Source organism: Podarcis melisellensis, assembly GCF_964234715.1.
Source record: "Podarcis melisellensis genome assembly, chromosome: 2".
NCBI classification, from domain to species: Eukaryota; Metazoa; Chordata; class Lepidosauria; order Squamata; family Lacertidae; genus Podarcis; species Podarcis melisellensis.
The window spans coordinates 21361616-21374199 of NC_138529.1; the positions used below are offsets into that span (position 1 = coordinate 21361616).

Here is a 12584-nt window from a genome sequence, read left to right on the forward strand (position 1 = left end):
ATTAAGTAAATAAATGCCAGTCTGAATTATACGGGGCACAGGCAGTCATGATATACAGTCGTACCTTGGAAGTCGAACGGAATCCGTTTGACTTCCAAAATGTTTGGGCGCCGAATCACGGCTTCTGATTGGCTGCAGGAAGCCAATCTTTCCTAGTGAGGAAAGGCGGACTGGGCTGCAAATGAGCAGGCACCTGCCACCCTCCAGTGCTGGGTCCCTCTGCCTCCACAACAGCAACCACGCCCTCCTCCAGTGCTGAGCAAGGCTGGGCTGGCAAGTGAGCAGGCAAGGGATGTCGCCACCCGCCCCACCCCCAACTCCTCCGCCTGCTCCAGCTTGCAGGCAAGTAGGAGTGGGATCAGGCTGCTCCGCTAGGCAGCGTTGCTGCGAGCTGGATTGGGGCTGCCCAGCAGGCTCTGTCACACTTTCCATTGAGGGGTTTGCGGCTGCACTCCCAAGAGAGAGGTTTAAAGGAGCCCCCACCTCCGCATCAGATCCCCTGCAACCCTGTGAAGGCAGCATGGAAGCTGCAGCTGGGAGCCCCTGCATCACCTAAAAGCAGCCAGGCACTCCTCAGCTTACCTGCCCGCTCCAGCTCCTACTTGCGTGCAAGCAGGAGTGGAGGCGGGGGTCTCCACTTCTGAGATCCCCGCCTCCACTCCTGCTTGCACGTGAGACCTCATCCACCCCCAGCACGGAAGCTACGGCCCTGCTGAGGTGACCGCATGCATGCCCACAGAGAGTGCCCTCTGGCATGCATACCATAGATTCACCACCACTGGTATAGTATGTCAACTGTTGAGTCGTAGGTGACAGTGCTGCTACTGAACAAATTTCCATGAGGATTCCTCACTGCCCTAGTAGGCTGTAACTAATACTGCTATGACAGGTTGGCATCGCTATTCAAAGGGATCCTTCAGCAAGCATCTTTGATTCCCAGGCCTCTGGCCTGAGTTGCTCAGGAGGCACCTATTGCAATAGTGCAATGCCAGACACAACTTGCTAGTACCGCCAAATTAAGTGTTGCTTCCTGAGGAAGATGCCATTGCAAATATATTACATTTGAAGACTGTTAAGTGTAAGTGCTTACAAAGTACACATACCTCTACACACTGCAGGTTGGAGAGTGCTCTGTACGTAGGGGAGTGTGGCATATAAGTACAAAAAATCTCTGGGAAAAACCCTGGATGCAGCTCTTCCATAATATGCTAGGACTGAGCAGGCCACAACCTGTATACTAGAAAGCAGGACTAAACAGGGTGGTATCCTAGAAGAGGATATGAACAAGGGCACATAGCTTCTCAGTATGAATTAAGGAACTACATAGACATACATATGTGTAAATAAGCTATTTAAAAATTAAGTAAATGACTTATTTTTAAATGTCTCCAGAGATTGAACACTGCCAGTAGAAACCCCAGGAGATAAAATGCCCAAGGACTGCTGACAAATTGGGGGGAAACAAAAAGTGGCTGGAATCCCAAACAGAAGCATTCAACACTGTCTTGCAAGTCCCACTTGGGCTTTACTGTTTTGCCAAAGTTCTTGCGAAACTAAGTGCTGCACAGTGATAAAGCAAAGGACATGAGAGAAATCTGTACAGGCCCAAGACTTAAGAATGTCTTTCATGGCCTTGTCTCTCAAAAAAAAAATGAGAACTTGATTCATGCGTGCCCTGCATGCAGTGTTCACAGCTGCTGCTCTCAAAATGGTAAATAATTTAGAATTCATAAATAGAACAGTGTGGATTACTTTGCTTAGGAAAAATAGCGGTGGAAATGGTCTACAATCTGGCATTGTTGCCTGCTGCTGACAAGCCTTGGTTGAGGCTGCACTGATGCCAAGGTCTTTGGACCCATGAGCAGGGGAGAGAAGCTGCAGACTGGAATGGCTAGTGGGCAATTGCAATCCATAACTGAACTAGCTGGCTGCTGTTTCCACCAGGGGTGGGAAACCAGTCTTCCATATGTTGCTATACCACAACTCTCATCATCTCTAACCATGCTGGTTGGGGCTGATGGGAGTTGGAGGTGCAACAAAATCTGGAGAGCCAGCAGTTTTTGGACAGGACCTCCCATGTCCAGGACCTCCCCCCTTTCACGACTTCAGAAATGACACCCAATCAGTTCTTTGACATGGGATAAATTTATTTCAGAGAACAAAGCAAACCCATTGTAATAACCCACACAGTCCAATTAATGAAGTGCAATGAAGTCACTTGTGTCAAATCTCGGTATCTTGTTTACATATTAATTAGTGCATCTAGTCTTTAGACTTTTGTTATTGCACATGGGCGGGGTGGGGGGAATAACTGTGAAGAAGACATGCAGACTTCATAAAGGGAAATGATTCCATACGGAGAACAAGAGTTGGGTCTGTACACAAAATGGAATGGTCACAGGTGTTTACATAACAAAAATAAAGGTGTCCAAATAATATGAATACTTAAATATATTAAATGCTTTTTTTTTCTTTAAATATGTTTCAGGCAAGGTGCTTTAAAAAAAACCAACTCCACTCAATTAGTTTTCATTTCGAGATGACAAATCATGAAACGTTTTATACACAGTAACCGAACACAACATACAAAAAGTTTTAAAACCACTTAAAGCATAGCACACTATTAAGAGGCGAGCTGAATAACTCACCTGCTTTGTAAACTAAATTTAACATTCTCTTGACATAAGTAGTTGGCAATATTGAGTATCAAGAAACACTCCGTTTACTGGTGTCGATCATTTATGATGTAGTGTTAATAGTTACCAATTTAATGTGCATGTATGGTCTGAAGACAATAAAGAAAAACAAGGCAATTTGTTGTTAAGTGTTGGCCATTATCAGTTGTAATGCTCTGGAGTCCTGTTGAGCTTCCATTTTCACGAGATGGCCTAAAAAGGTGCCCACAGTTAATGATGGCAAATGAGTTACAATCAGGATTTGACCCCTCTTTCAAAAAAGTGGATCCACCGTACTGTATCCATGAACATCGTACGCACGAGGAAACACAGCAACAGGAATGTGAGACAAATTTAATCATCTTGAATGACTTCATACAGGCTAGCTGCAATCAGTTTCAGTAAACACATGCATGTACTGACAGCATTAGACATTTCGACGTGTGTTCATGTCCAACAACAGGTATTGAATCACAAGATTGTACCTCACTTAAATAAAAGGCTTACTATGGTTTGGTCTCATGGCTTTGCCTTATTTTTAATGCGTTTCTGGATCGCCAGACCCCCCTCGCTAATCACATTTGTATGTCTGCATGTGTTATATGGCTACTTGTTTCCAAAAGAAGCACAATTTTGTATGAAAAAATAAGCTACTATGTATAATCCACATGAAGTGATTTCACAATTATCACCTATATATCCAATTTACATTCTTAACTCCAGAAAAACAGTTCAAAATTTGCTTGACACAAGCTATTGGACTGCAGAAGTGAAAGAACATACCTGTTCATTTTACACCTCCAACTGCCTGAGAGAGAGAGAGAAAGAGGGAGGGAGAGGGAGGTATTCCAGTTATGCAAATTTGTTCCTGATAGAGGACAGGTTCGTGCGGCTGCATAAGACGAGCCATCGATGCTCGGTGTGCATTGCCAATATTGCACACTCACGAACAACAACTGTTCGCGTCAAAGCTCCTGGTTCAATTGCAGTTGGTGGAGATTTTCCTAATCCTTTACAGCAGAACGGTGCTGCGCGTTAACTGCTAACGTCGGAAGCCCAACAGCAGCTGCTGCAAAGATACAGACTGGTTTAGGAAATGGAATTTACGTTCAGAAAAGGAGATAGGAGCAACACTTGGGCAAACTGGAGCAACGATGGGCATAAAGCCATCCTCCTCGGAAAGCAAAATAAAATGTGGCACAAGGAAAAAACCTACTAAACAGTTCATTTTTTAAAAAAACAAACCCCAAAACCACATGAAAACATAATCTGTTAATACTGTAAACTGCAGTCTTCACATTTCATGGCTGATCAGTAGCTTCTGTGATGGATTCTTTCGGAGGACACACAGATGAACGGGGATCCATGGCTGAGTGCATTAGAGGGATATAAACATCGTCCATGTTTGGCATGACAAAAATTTTCTGCAAAGTGTAAAAAACCAATCAGAAAATTCAAACGACACAGGCAAGTGATATGCTTCAAAAATAAGCTTAATTTCCCTTCATTTTGGTCTGTCTCCTGTTTCCCAGTAATTGCATTAATGGACGAAGGGGGTTTAAGTAACCACAATCTAGGCTTGCTGCTTTTTTAAACCTAGAATTTGTGAATATTTCAGACCATCCTATCGGTGGGTCTAACAAGTATGATACTAAACAGGTATACAGAAACCAAACATAATCCCCAGTAACTTTTTATTTTAATCTATGAAACAGAGTTGAAACATCAGTCATTTATGACAAAGCTACTTCAGTTTTCAGGTGACAAGATATCATTCGAACCATACAATTTTGATGAAGCATCTTACCTTTTGTTTTGTGTGTTTTTGTGTGTGTGTGTGTGTTTAAGTGTTCCCTCTGCTGCCTGCTTCTGCCCCTTCTGCCCCACCACCCAGATTTCTGAAGGCAGCAGAACTGATCTGACAGAGGATTGCATCCAACTAAGTTTAATACTCTGAGCTGATCAATTTAAATTAAGGGACCTAAGTGAGTTATATCATCCATTTCAGTGGGCCTACTCTGAGTAGGACTAATGTAGGCCCCATAATTTCTGCTTCACCAAAAATATTACAGGTGGAATTTTTTCCCTGCAGATTTACTCCAGGAGCTGGTTTTGAGTGGCTAGCACCAAGTCAATGTGCAATAATTTCAAGCAGGTTTTCTGCATTATAATTTCAGTTGGATTTTTATAGTCTTTAAAAAACTAAAAACAACAACAACAACCCCATGCTTCCTCACCAAGCCTTGTGAACTGGACAAAATTATCTAAGGACACACTTAAAACACTTGTTGTTGTTTAGTCGTGTCTGACTCTTCGTGACCCCATGGACCAGAGCATGCCAGGCACTCCTGTCTTCCACTGCCTCCCGCAGTTTGGTCAGGCTCATGTTTGTGTTTGTTTCATGTTTGAACACTAGTCACAATTAAAAGAGCTTTGAAGAAATATACCTGGAATTCTTGTTCCAATTTTTTCTCTATCCATTCAGTCACATGAACCAAAGTCACCTCTCTCTCACCAAGCTTTGGCCTAGCTTTGAGCTCCAGGTAGGGTGGTCTTCGGAAGCCGTACCTGAACAGAACACAAAGAATGTATGGTGGCATTTACTTGTTTATCGGATTCATCTTCTCCTTCTTCCTTCCTCCTTCCACTCTTATCATAAACTACCAACCTGGGAGGTAAGTCCAAAACAGATACTTGCTAAAGGACATCTTGAGACATCCACAGTTGAGCTGGGATCTAAACGCATGTCTCCCTGGTCCAAGTCCAACAATATAGCTAGCACACTAGTTACCTTGTGTATTCGCTTTATGTTACAACGCGACAAAGATGTGAATCTTCCTTGGTATGACTCATTAACAATTTGTATTGCTTCTGAATTCCAGAATTCCAAGTAAAACAGTCTTTGCTGCTAGTAGTAACAGTAATTTACAGATGTAACAATAGAGGTGTTAATACCAAAACTTGCTCTAATTCAGGGACAAAGGTTCAGGGATACACCTGTCTTGATCCTCATCTTGTGCAATACTTTGTTCTTCCCAGCAATGGGCCTCATCATAAACTGGGAAAAGCTACCGTATTTTTCGCCCTACAGGGCGCACTGGCCCATAGGGCGCACTTTTTTTGGGGGGGGGGGAATAAAGAAAAAAATTATTCCCCCACCCCTGAGCCCCAAAGAGCAAAGAAGCCATGACAGCGAGCGGGGTGGATCCCACTCGCTGTCCTGGCTTCGTTTTTAGCCTCGGGGCTGGGGGTCCAAGAGTGAAGGCGAGGTTGCACAACCTCGCCATCGCTCCCGGAGCTTGCGGGGCTGGGGGTGGGGGAAGCCCGAGCTTCCCCCAACCCCAGCCCCCAGAACAGGCTGCTATCGCAAGCCTTGGGAGCCCGGCAGGAAGTCGCACCGGGCTCCCAAGGCTTGCGGAGTGCTGCCTGAAGCCCGGGGTGCGCCCCGCTGCGTTCCCGGGTTTCGGGCTGCAGGCTGCTGTCCGCAAGCCTTAGGAGCCCGGCGGGAGGCTTGCGGATAGTTTCCTGAAGCCTGGACCCCCCTCGCTCTCCAGGCTTCAGCGAAAGCCTGCACTCGCCCCATAGGACGCACACACATTTCCCCTTCATTTTTGGAGGGGGAAAAGTGCGTCCTATAGGGCGAAAAATACGGTAATTCTCCTCGATTTCTAGATTACAGTAGATCAACCCCCTGCAATCCCACACTGGTGCTTCTCTGCCCTAATAGAACTGCTAGCTTTTGCCAGCTTTTCAAATATTAGTAATCTACGAAAAGCTTTAAAAAATGGATTTAGACATTTATTTATTTTTACAACAGCACCCCTCCCATCTGTAGTCTGAAGCGGAATGTGGAGTCAAACCTCGGCTCCCGAACAGCTCCGTTTGCGAACGTTTCGGCTGCTGAACGCTGAAAACCTGGAAGTAAATGCTCCGGTTTTTGAAAGCCGAACGTCTGACGCAGCTTCCGCTTGAGTGCCGGAAGTTCTTGCAACCAATCGTAAGCCGCGCCTCAGTTGTCGAATGTTTCGGAAGCCAAACAGGCATCCAGAACAGATTACATTAGACAACCAAGGTTTGACTGTATATCATAACAAACTGTTTCATAGAATCACAGAATTCTAGAGTTGGAACGGGCTACCCTATGGCTCTCCAAATGTTGATAGACTACAGCTCCCATCATCCCCAAATGCTGGTTCTGCTGTCTGGGGCCGATGGGAACTAGGGTCCTACAATATGTGAATGGCTGCAGGTTAGCCGCTCCCAGTTTGTAGGAATAGCAAATACCATACATACCCCCTCTGAAGCAAGCACCATTGTGTGCAATTAAACTCGGTCCTGGGTAAGTTGGATACAGCCAGAGGGTTGCATCCAACTAAGGTAGAGTAATTATTATTATTATTATTATTATTATTATTATTATTATTATTATTATTATTATTATTCCCCAGCCAAGACCGGGCTCAGGGCAGCTAACAACCAATAATAAAAACAAGTTGACTGAAATACAACTTAAAAACAAGATTAAAATACAACATTAAAACAATTAAAACATTAAAATGCAGCCTCATCACAGGAGGACGGAGGAAAAAAGAAAAGGGGGGAGGGAATCAAATTGATTCTAAGCCAAAGGCCAGGCAGAACAACTCTGTCTTACAGGCCCTGTGGAAAGAAATCAGATCCTGCAGGGCCCTGGTCTCATGAGACAGAGCGTTCCACCAGGCCGGAGCCAGTGCTGCAAAGGCCCTGGCTCTGGTTGAGGCTAATCTAACTTCCTTAGGGCCCAGGACCTCTAAGGTGTAGAGAAGACCCACTGCAATTAATGGACCTTAGCCAGGACCGCTTAGGTGGGTCTGCTCTGAGTAGGACTCAGGTACCAGGCACAATGCATATTTGGGATTTGCAAAATGCTTCTTAAAAATGCTTGCTGGTTCTTAAGATGGGACATCCTATGGCATACCAACCCTTCAGCTGCACACATATGCAGCCCTCTTTGCTTTCATGTGAGAGAAACAAAAAGGGAGCAGCAGGGTGGGGGGCAACCCAAATGGCAAAATAGGAGCTCTTTCCACAGCAGAAAGAATCAAACCACTGTCCTGGTAGCTTCATAGGAACAAATGATAAATTGCACAGGTCTTGAAAAGGCTTCAAGTCAAGTCTCGACTCCCACTTACCATATTCGATCACTGGGAGGTGGAGGAATGTTAACTGCTAATGTTCCTTTACATTCTTGTACCTCAACGGTTAGCAAAAGTGGAGTGTTCGAGACCTCTTCAATCTTTTTTTTTATGAACTCCGTCTCTGTTGCTTTCTGGAAGTATTTTGACTTGGTGATTTTATCCACAAACCTCATTATTTTACTGGTTCGGTGCCCCCCAACATATCTTTAAGAGAGAAGAAGAAGAAAGCATCAAAGTAGGTTTACAGCTGTTCCTGGAAAAGAGGGTTTTAAAAAATGTAAAAAACAAAACAACATTTTATCTTATTCTGTAGCTGTACAATGATACCTCATATTACAAACACCTCGGGTTACAGACTGCGCTAACCCCGAAGTAGTACCTTGGGTTAAGAACTTTACCTCAGGATGAGAACAGAAATTGCGCAGCGGCAGCGGGAGGCCCCATTAGCTAAAGTGGTACCTCAGGTTAAGAATGGTTTCAGGTTAAGAACGGACCTCTGGAACGAATTAAGTTTGTAACCAGAGGTACCACTGTAGATAGAATACAGTGGTGCCCTGCAAGACGAACGCCTCGCAAGACGAAAAACCCGCTAGACGAAAGGGTTTTCCGTTTTGGAGGCGCTTCGCAAAACGAATTTCCCTATGGGGTTGCTTCGCAAGACGAAAAAAATCTTGCATCCCCCCGCGGGTTTTTTTCCGCTTTTTTCGCCCTTTTCTTAAGCCGCTAAGCCGCTTATCAGCTGTTCCGCTGATAAGCCGCTTAACAGCTGATCGCTGGAAGCCGCTTGACAGCTGTAGCGCTAATCCGCTAAGCTGTCAATGGGCTTGCTTCGCAAGACGAAAAAACCGCTATACGAAAAGCCTCACGGAATAATTTCGTCTTGCGAGGCACCACTGTATTCCCACTGCAGGTTTCCATACATCAACTCCCATCATCCCTGGCCATTGGCCAAGCTAGCTGTGGCTTATCACAGAATCTTAGAGTTGGAAGGGGCACAAGGGTCATCTAGTCCAGCCCTCTGCCATGCAGGAATCTCTGCTAAAGCATCCAGGACAAATGGCCATCCAAGCTCTGCTTAAAAACCTTCAAGGAAGGAGAGTTCACCACCTCTCATGGGAGTCTGTTCCACCACCGAATAGCTTTTACCGTCAGAAAGCTTTTCCAAAGGTTTAGTCAGAATCTCCTTTCTTGCAACTTGAAGCCATTGGTTCGAGTCCTACCCTCCAGAGCAGGAGAAAACAAGACTGCTCCCTCCTCCACGTGGCAGCCCTTCTTATATTTGAAGATGGCTATCCTATCTCCTCTCAGGCTCCTCTTTTCCAGGCTCCTTCAAGTCTTCTTCATAAGGCTTAGTTTCCAGACCCTTGATCATCTTGGTCGCCCTCCTCTGCACACGTTCCAGCTTGTCAACATCCTTCTTAAAATTGTGGTGCCCGGAATTATGAGAGTTGGGAATCCAACAACATCTGGAAGTCACCATGTTGGCTTTCTATGCTTTAGTGCTAGGGATGACTAATTTGTTGCTGCAGGGCTGTAAGCGGTCCAAACAACACAGGCTGCTGGAACTCCTCAACAGCAATTGAAAAACTCGTGATACTGGCTTTGCTATGGGCGAAGAGAAGGAGAGTTGTATGCATGCCTTTCTTGCATCCCCTATTAGTAGAATGGAGGCAAAATGCACGACGAAGCTTGGATAGATTATTATTATTTATTAAATTTATATACTGCCCTTCATCCGAAGATCACAGGGCAGCTTATAGGGTATATATGCCACAAATGCAGACTTTCATCATAGCGTTAAAGTTGAATTGCTACAAGCCCAGAGGTTGCTGCTAGGTTCCTAAAAGGGCCACCCACTAATTTATATACAGAGATGCCTTTGGGCAAATTGACACGATAGAGGACTTACAAAGTGACCCAAGTAGGTAGGTAGGTAGGTTATTTATTTATTTATACAATAAATAAGTACAAAAAACAGAGAGAAAGGACAATGCCCCACGATGCTATCCAAAGATTCTGGGTGCTTACATTCTCACCAAATGTTTGTTATTATCATTATTAATTAAATTTATATACCACCTTCCACCCAAAGAGTTTTGGCCTGAAGGGCTGTTCACATTAGTCCTTTCAATCTCAAGCAGTATTTTGGTGGATTTTGCAAGAGAACGTCTTTTTAAAATCCTGCATACCATTTCCTCCCCTTTCCCCCAATTCCCCCTTTACAACAGTTTTTAATGCAATGTTATAAGAAAAAAACTGCTCCCTGTCCCAAATGTCACAACTACTTTCAAACCTCAGGAGTGTAAGAAGGGCATTTTAAGGATTAGGGAGGCAGCTGTTTAAGGACTGCTAAATGGCTTTGCTAAGAGAGCTTTACCGTGGCTGCTTTCTGGTCCATCTTTGTCAATGTTATGGATTTCTGCTTGTTGTGCTACTGTTCTTAACTGGATATTGATTCTTTAGTGTTTTGTTGTTATGTTTGAGTGTTAGCTGCTTTGAGATTGCAGAGAGTTTAAAAAAAAAGGGATACACATTTTAGAAATGAAATAAAAATTAAATAAAAACATGGGTGCAAATGGGATTAAAAGGAGGTCCTGGTATTTTTTTAAGAAGATGGAAGGCCCATGCCTCTGTGTTGTGAAAACAGCGCTAATAAATGACCTACATGTATGAGATTGTTCCCAAGTGGCATGAAAATATAGATGTCATCATTCAGAAAGTTTTTTTTACCCAAGAACATGCAGCAAAGATGGCAGAGGCAGAGCGCTCATTCATTAGACGAGGCGAGGAACAACACAAATTTACTGTTCCTATAGCTCAGGCATGGCCAAACTTGGCCCTCCAGATGGTTTTGGGAATACATTTCCCATCATCCCTGACTGCTGGTCCTGTTAGCTAGGGATGATGGGAGTTGTAGTCCCAAAACATCTGGAGGGCCAAGTTTGGCCATGCCTGCATAGCTAATGAAGACCTGCATGTGCTACAGCAATGTGGGCAGCAATTTCTGGAATTTCCATCATCTGGAAAATTTACTACATTATACAGTGGTACCTCGGGTTAAGTACTTAATTCGTTCCGGAGGTCCGTTCTTAACCTGAAACTGTTCTTAACCTGAAGCACCACTTTAGCTAATGGGGCCTCCTGCTGCTGCAGCACCGCCGGAGCACGATTTCTGTTCTCATCCTGAAGCAAAGTTCTTAACCTGAAGCACTATTCCTGGGTTAGCGGAGTGTGTAACCTGAAGCGTATGTAACCCAAGGCACCACTGTACTACATTATTTATGATTGACTTGAGATGCTGCGTAAATCTACATGCTAGTCATCATCAACAACAACAACAAGATTTCTTCAGTACGTACCCAGAGTAAAGGTAAAGGGACCCTTGACCATTAGGTCCAGTCGTGATAAACTCTGGGGTTGTGGCGCTCATCTTGCTTTATTGGCCGAGGGAGCCAGCGTACAGCTTCCGAGTCATGTGGCCAGCATGACTAAGCCGCTTCTGGCGAACCAGAGCAGTGCACGGAAACGCCGTTTACCTTCCCGCCGGAGCGGTACCTATTTATCTACTTGCACGTTTGACATAGGCTCTGTGGTTTAACCCACAGCGCCGCCCATGTCCCTACGTACCCAGAGACATCACCACAAAGCCTGCAAAAACACCTTCCTAGTCACAATTTTTTAGCAACTATCCTTCATTCACCCCAAATGTTTCTCCTTTCCAGATGGCACTGGATGCATGACAGCCAGCTATTTTTAACCGCTAAATGTGTTCATTGTAACATGAACTAGCATAATGAATGGCAATTTATTCGTCACCTTCTTAACATGCGCACACAGAGAGAGAGAGAGAGAGAGAGAGAGAGAGAGAGAGAGAGAGAGAGAGACAAACAGAAGTGTCTGGAGAGACACTCAAAGCATATGGAGTTCTTTCCCAAGCCTGCAGATATTATTGTCTCTTCCCCTGCCTCTCCCAACGACAGCACTCAGCTGACAAGACCAATGGCCTGACTTCATATGATCGTAAAATAGGACTTTTATGTGCAAAAAGGGACAATGAGAATCTTAGTGCTGCGCAGAACCTGCAACAGTGCAATTGTTGGCATATTAGGCAAATTGCGCTTATTTCCCCAGATGTACAGAATGGTGGTTCGCAGCAAAGGTGGCTCTCAGAACCCAAAGACTCCACCACACTCCTTGGCAGCAGATTCCACTGTCGAACAGCTCTTACTGTCAGGAAGTTCTTCCTAATGTTTAGGTGGAATCTTTTTTCTTGTAGTTTGGATCCATTGCTCCGTGTCCGCTTCTCTGGAGCAGCAGAAAACAACCTTTCTCCCTCCTCTATGTGACATCCTTTTATATATTTGAACATGGCTATCATATCACCCCTTAACCTCTCTTCTCCAGGCTAAACATGCCCAGCTCCCTTAGCCGTTCCTCATAAGGCATCGTTTCCAGGCCTTTGACCATTTTGGTTGCCCTCCTCTGGACACGTTCCAGTTTGTCAGTGTCCTTCTTGAACTGTGGTGCCCAGAACTGGACACAGTACTCCAGGTGAGGTCTGACCAGAGCAGAATACAGTGGCACTATTACTTCCCTTGATCTAGATGCTCTACTCCTATTGATGCAGCCCAGAATTGCATTGGCTTTTTTAGCTGCCGCGTCACACAACCCATTAACAGCCTGATGATGCTACCCATTCACTTCATCTTCTATGGATATGCGTATGGACCAG

The 12584-nt window shown here is 44.7% G+C and overlaps 1 protein-coding gene across 5 annotated transcripts in view; it reads right to left on the reverse strand.

Annotated features, from left to right (window-relative positions):
- Nucleotides 1–3913: 3913 nt before the first annotated feature.
- The window catches only part of TEX2 (testis expressed 2), a 92383-nt gene continuing 83712 nt past the window's right edge, over nucleotides 3914–12584 (reverse strand). For 4 of the 5 annotated variants that reach the window (XM_081898531.1, XM_081898532.1, XM_081898530.1 and 1 more), the window contains exons 10-12: nucleotides 7847–8056; nucleotides 5123–5243; nucleotides 3914–4099 (exon numbers count right to left, since the gene is read on the reverse strand). In XM_081898531.1, coding sequence (XP_081754657.1) covers nucleotides 3977–4099; nucleotides 5123–5243; nucleotides 7847–8056 — 454 coding nt within the window. In that variant the 3' untranslated portion in view covers nucleotides 3914–3976. Of the gene's footprint in view, nucleotides 4100–4936; nucleotides 4960–5088; nucleotides 5244–7846; nucleotides 8057–12584 lie in introns of those variants that run through there. The other variant, XM_081898533.1, reaches the window with a different exon arrangement.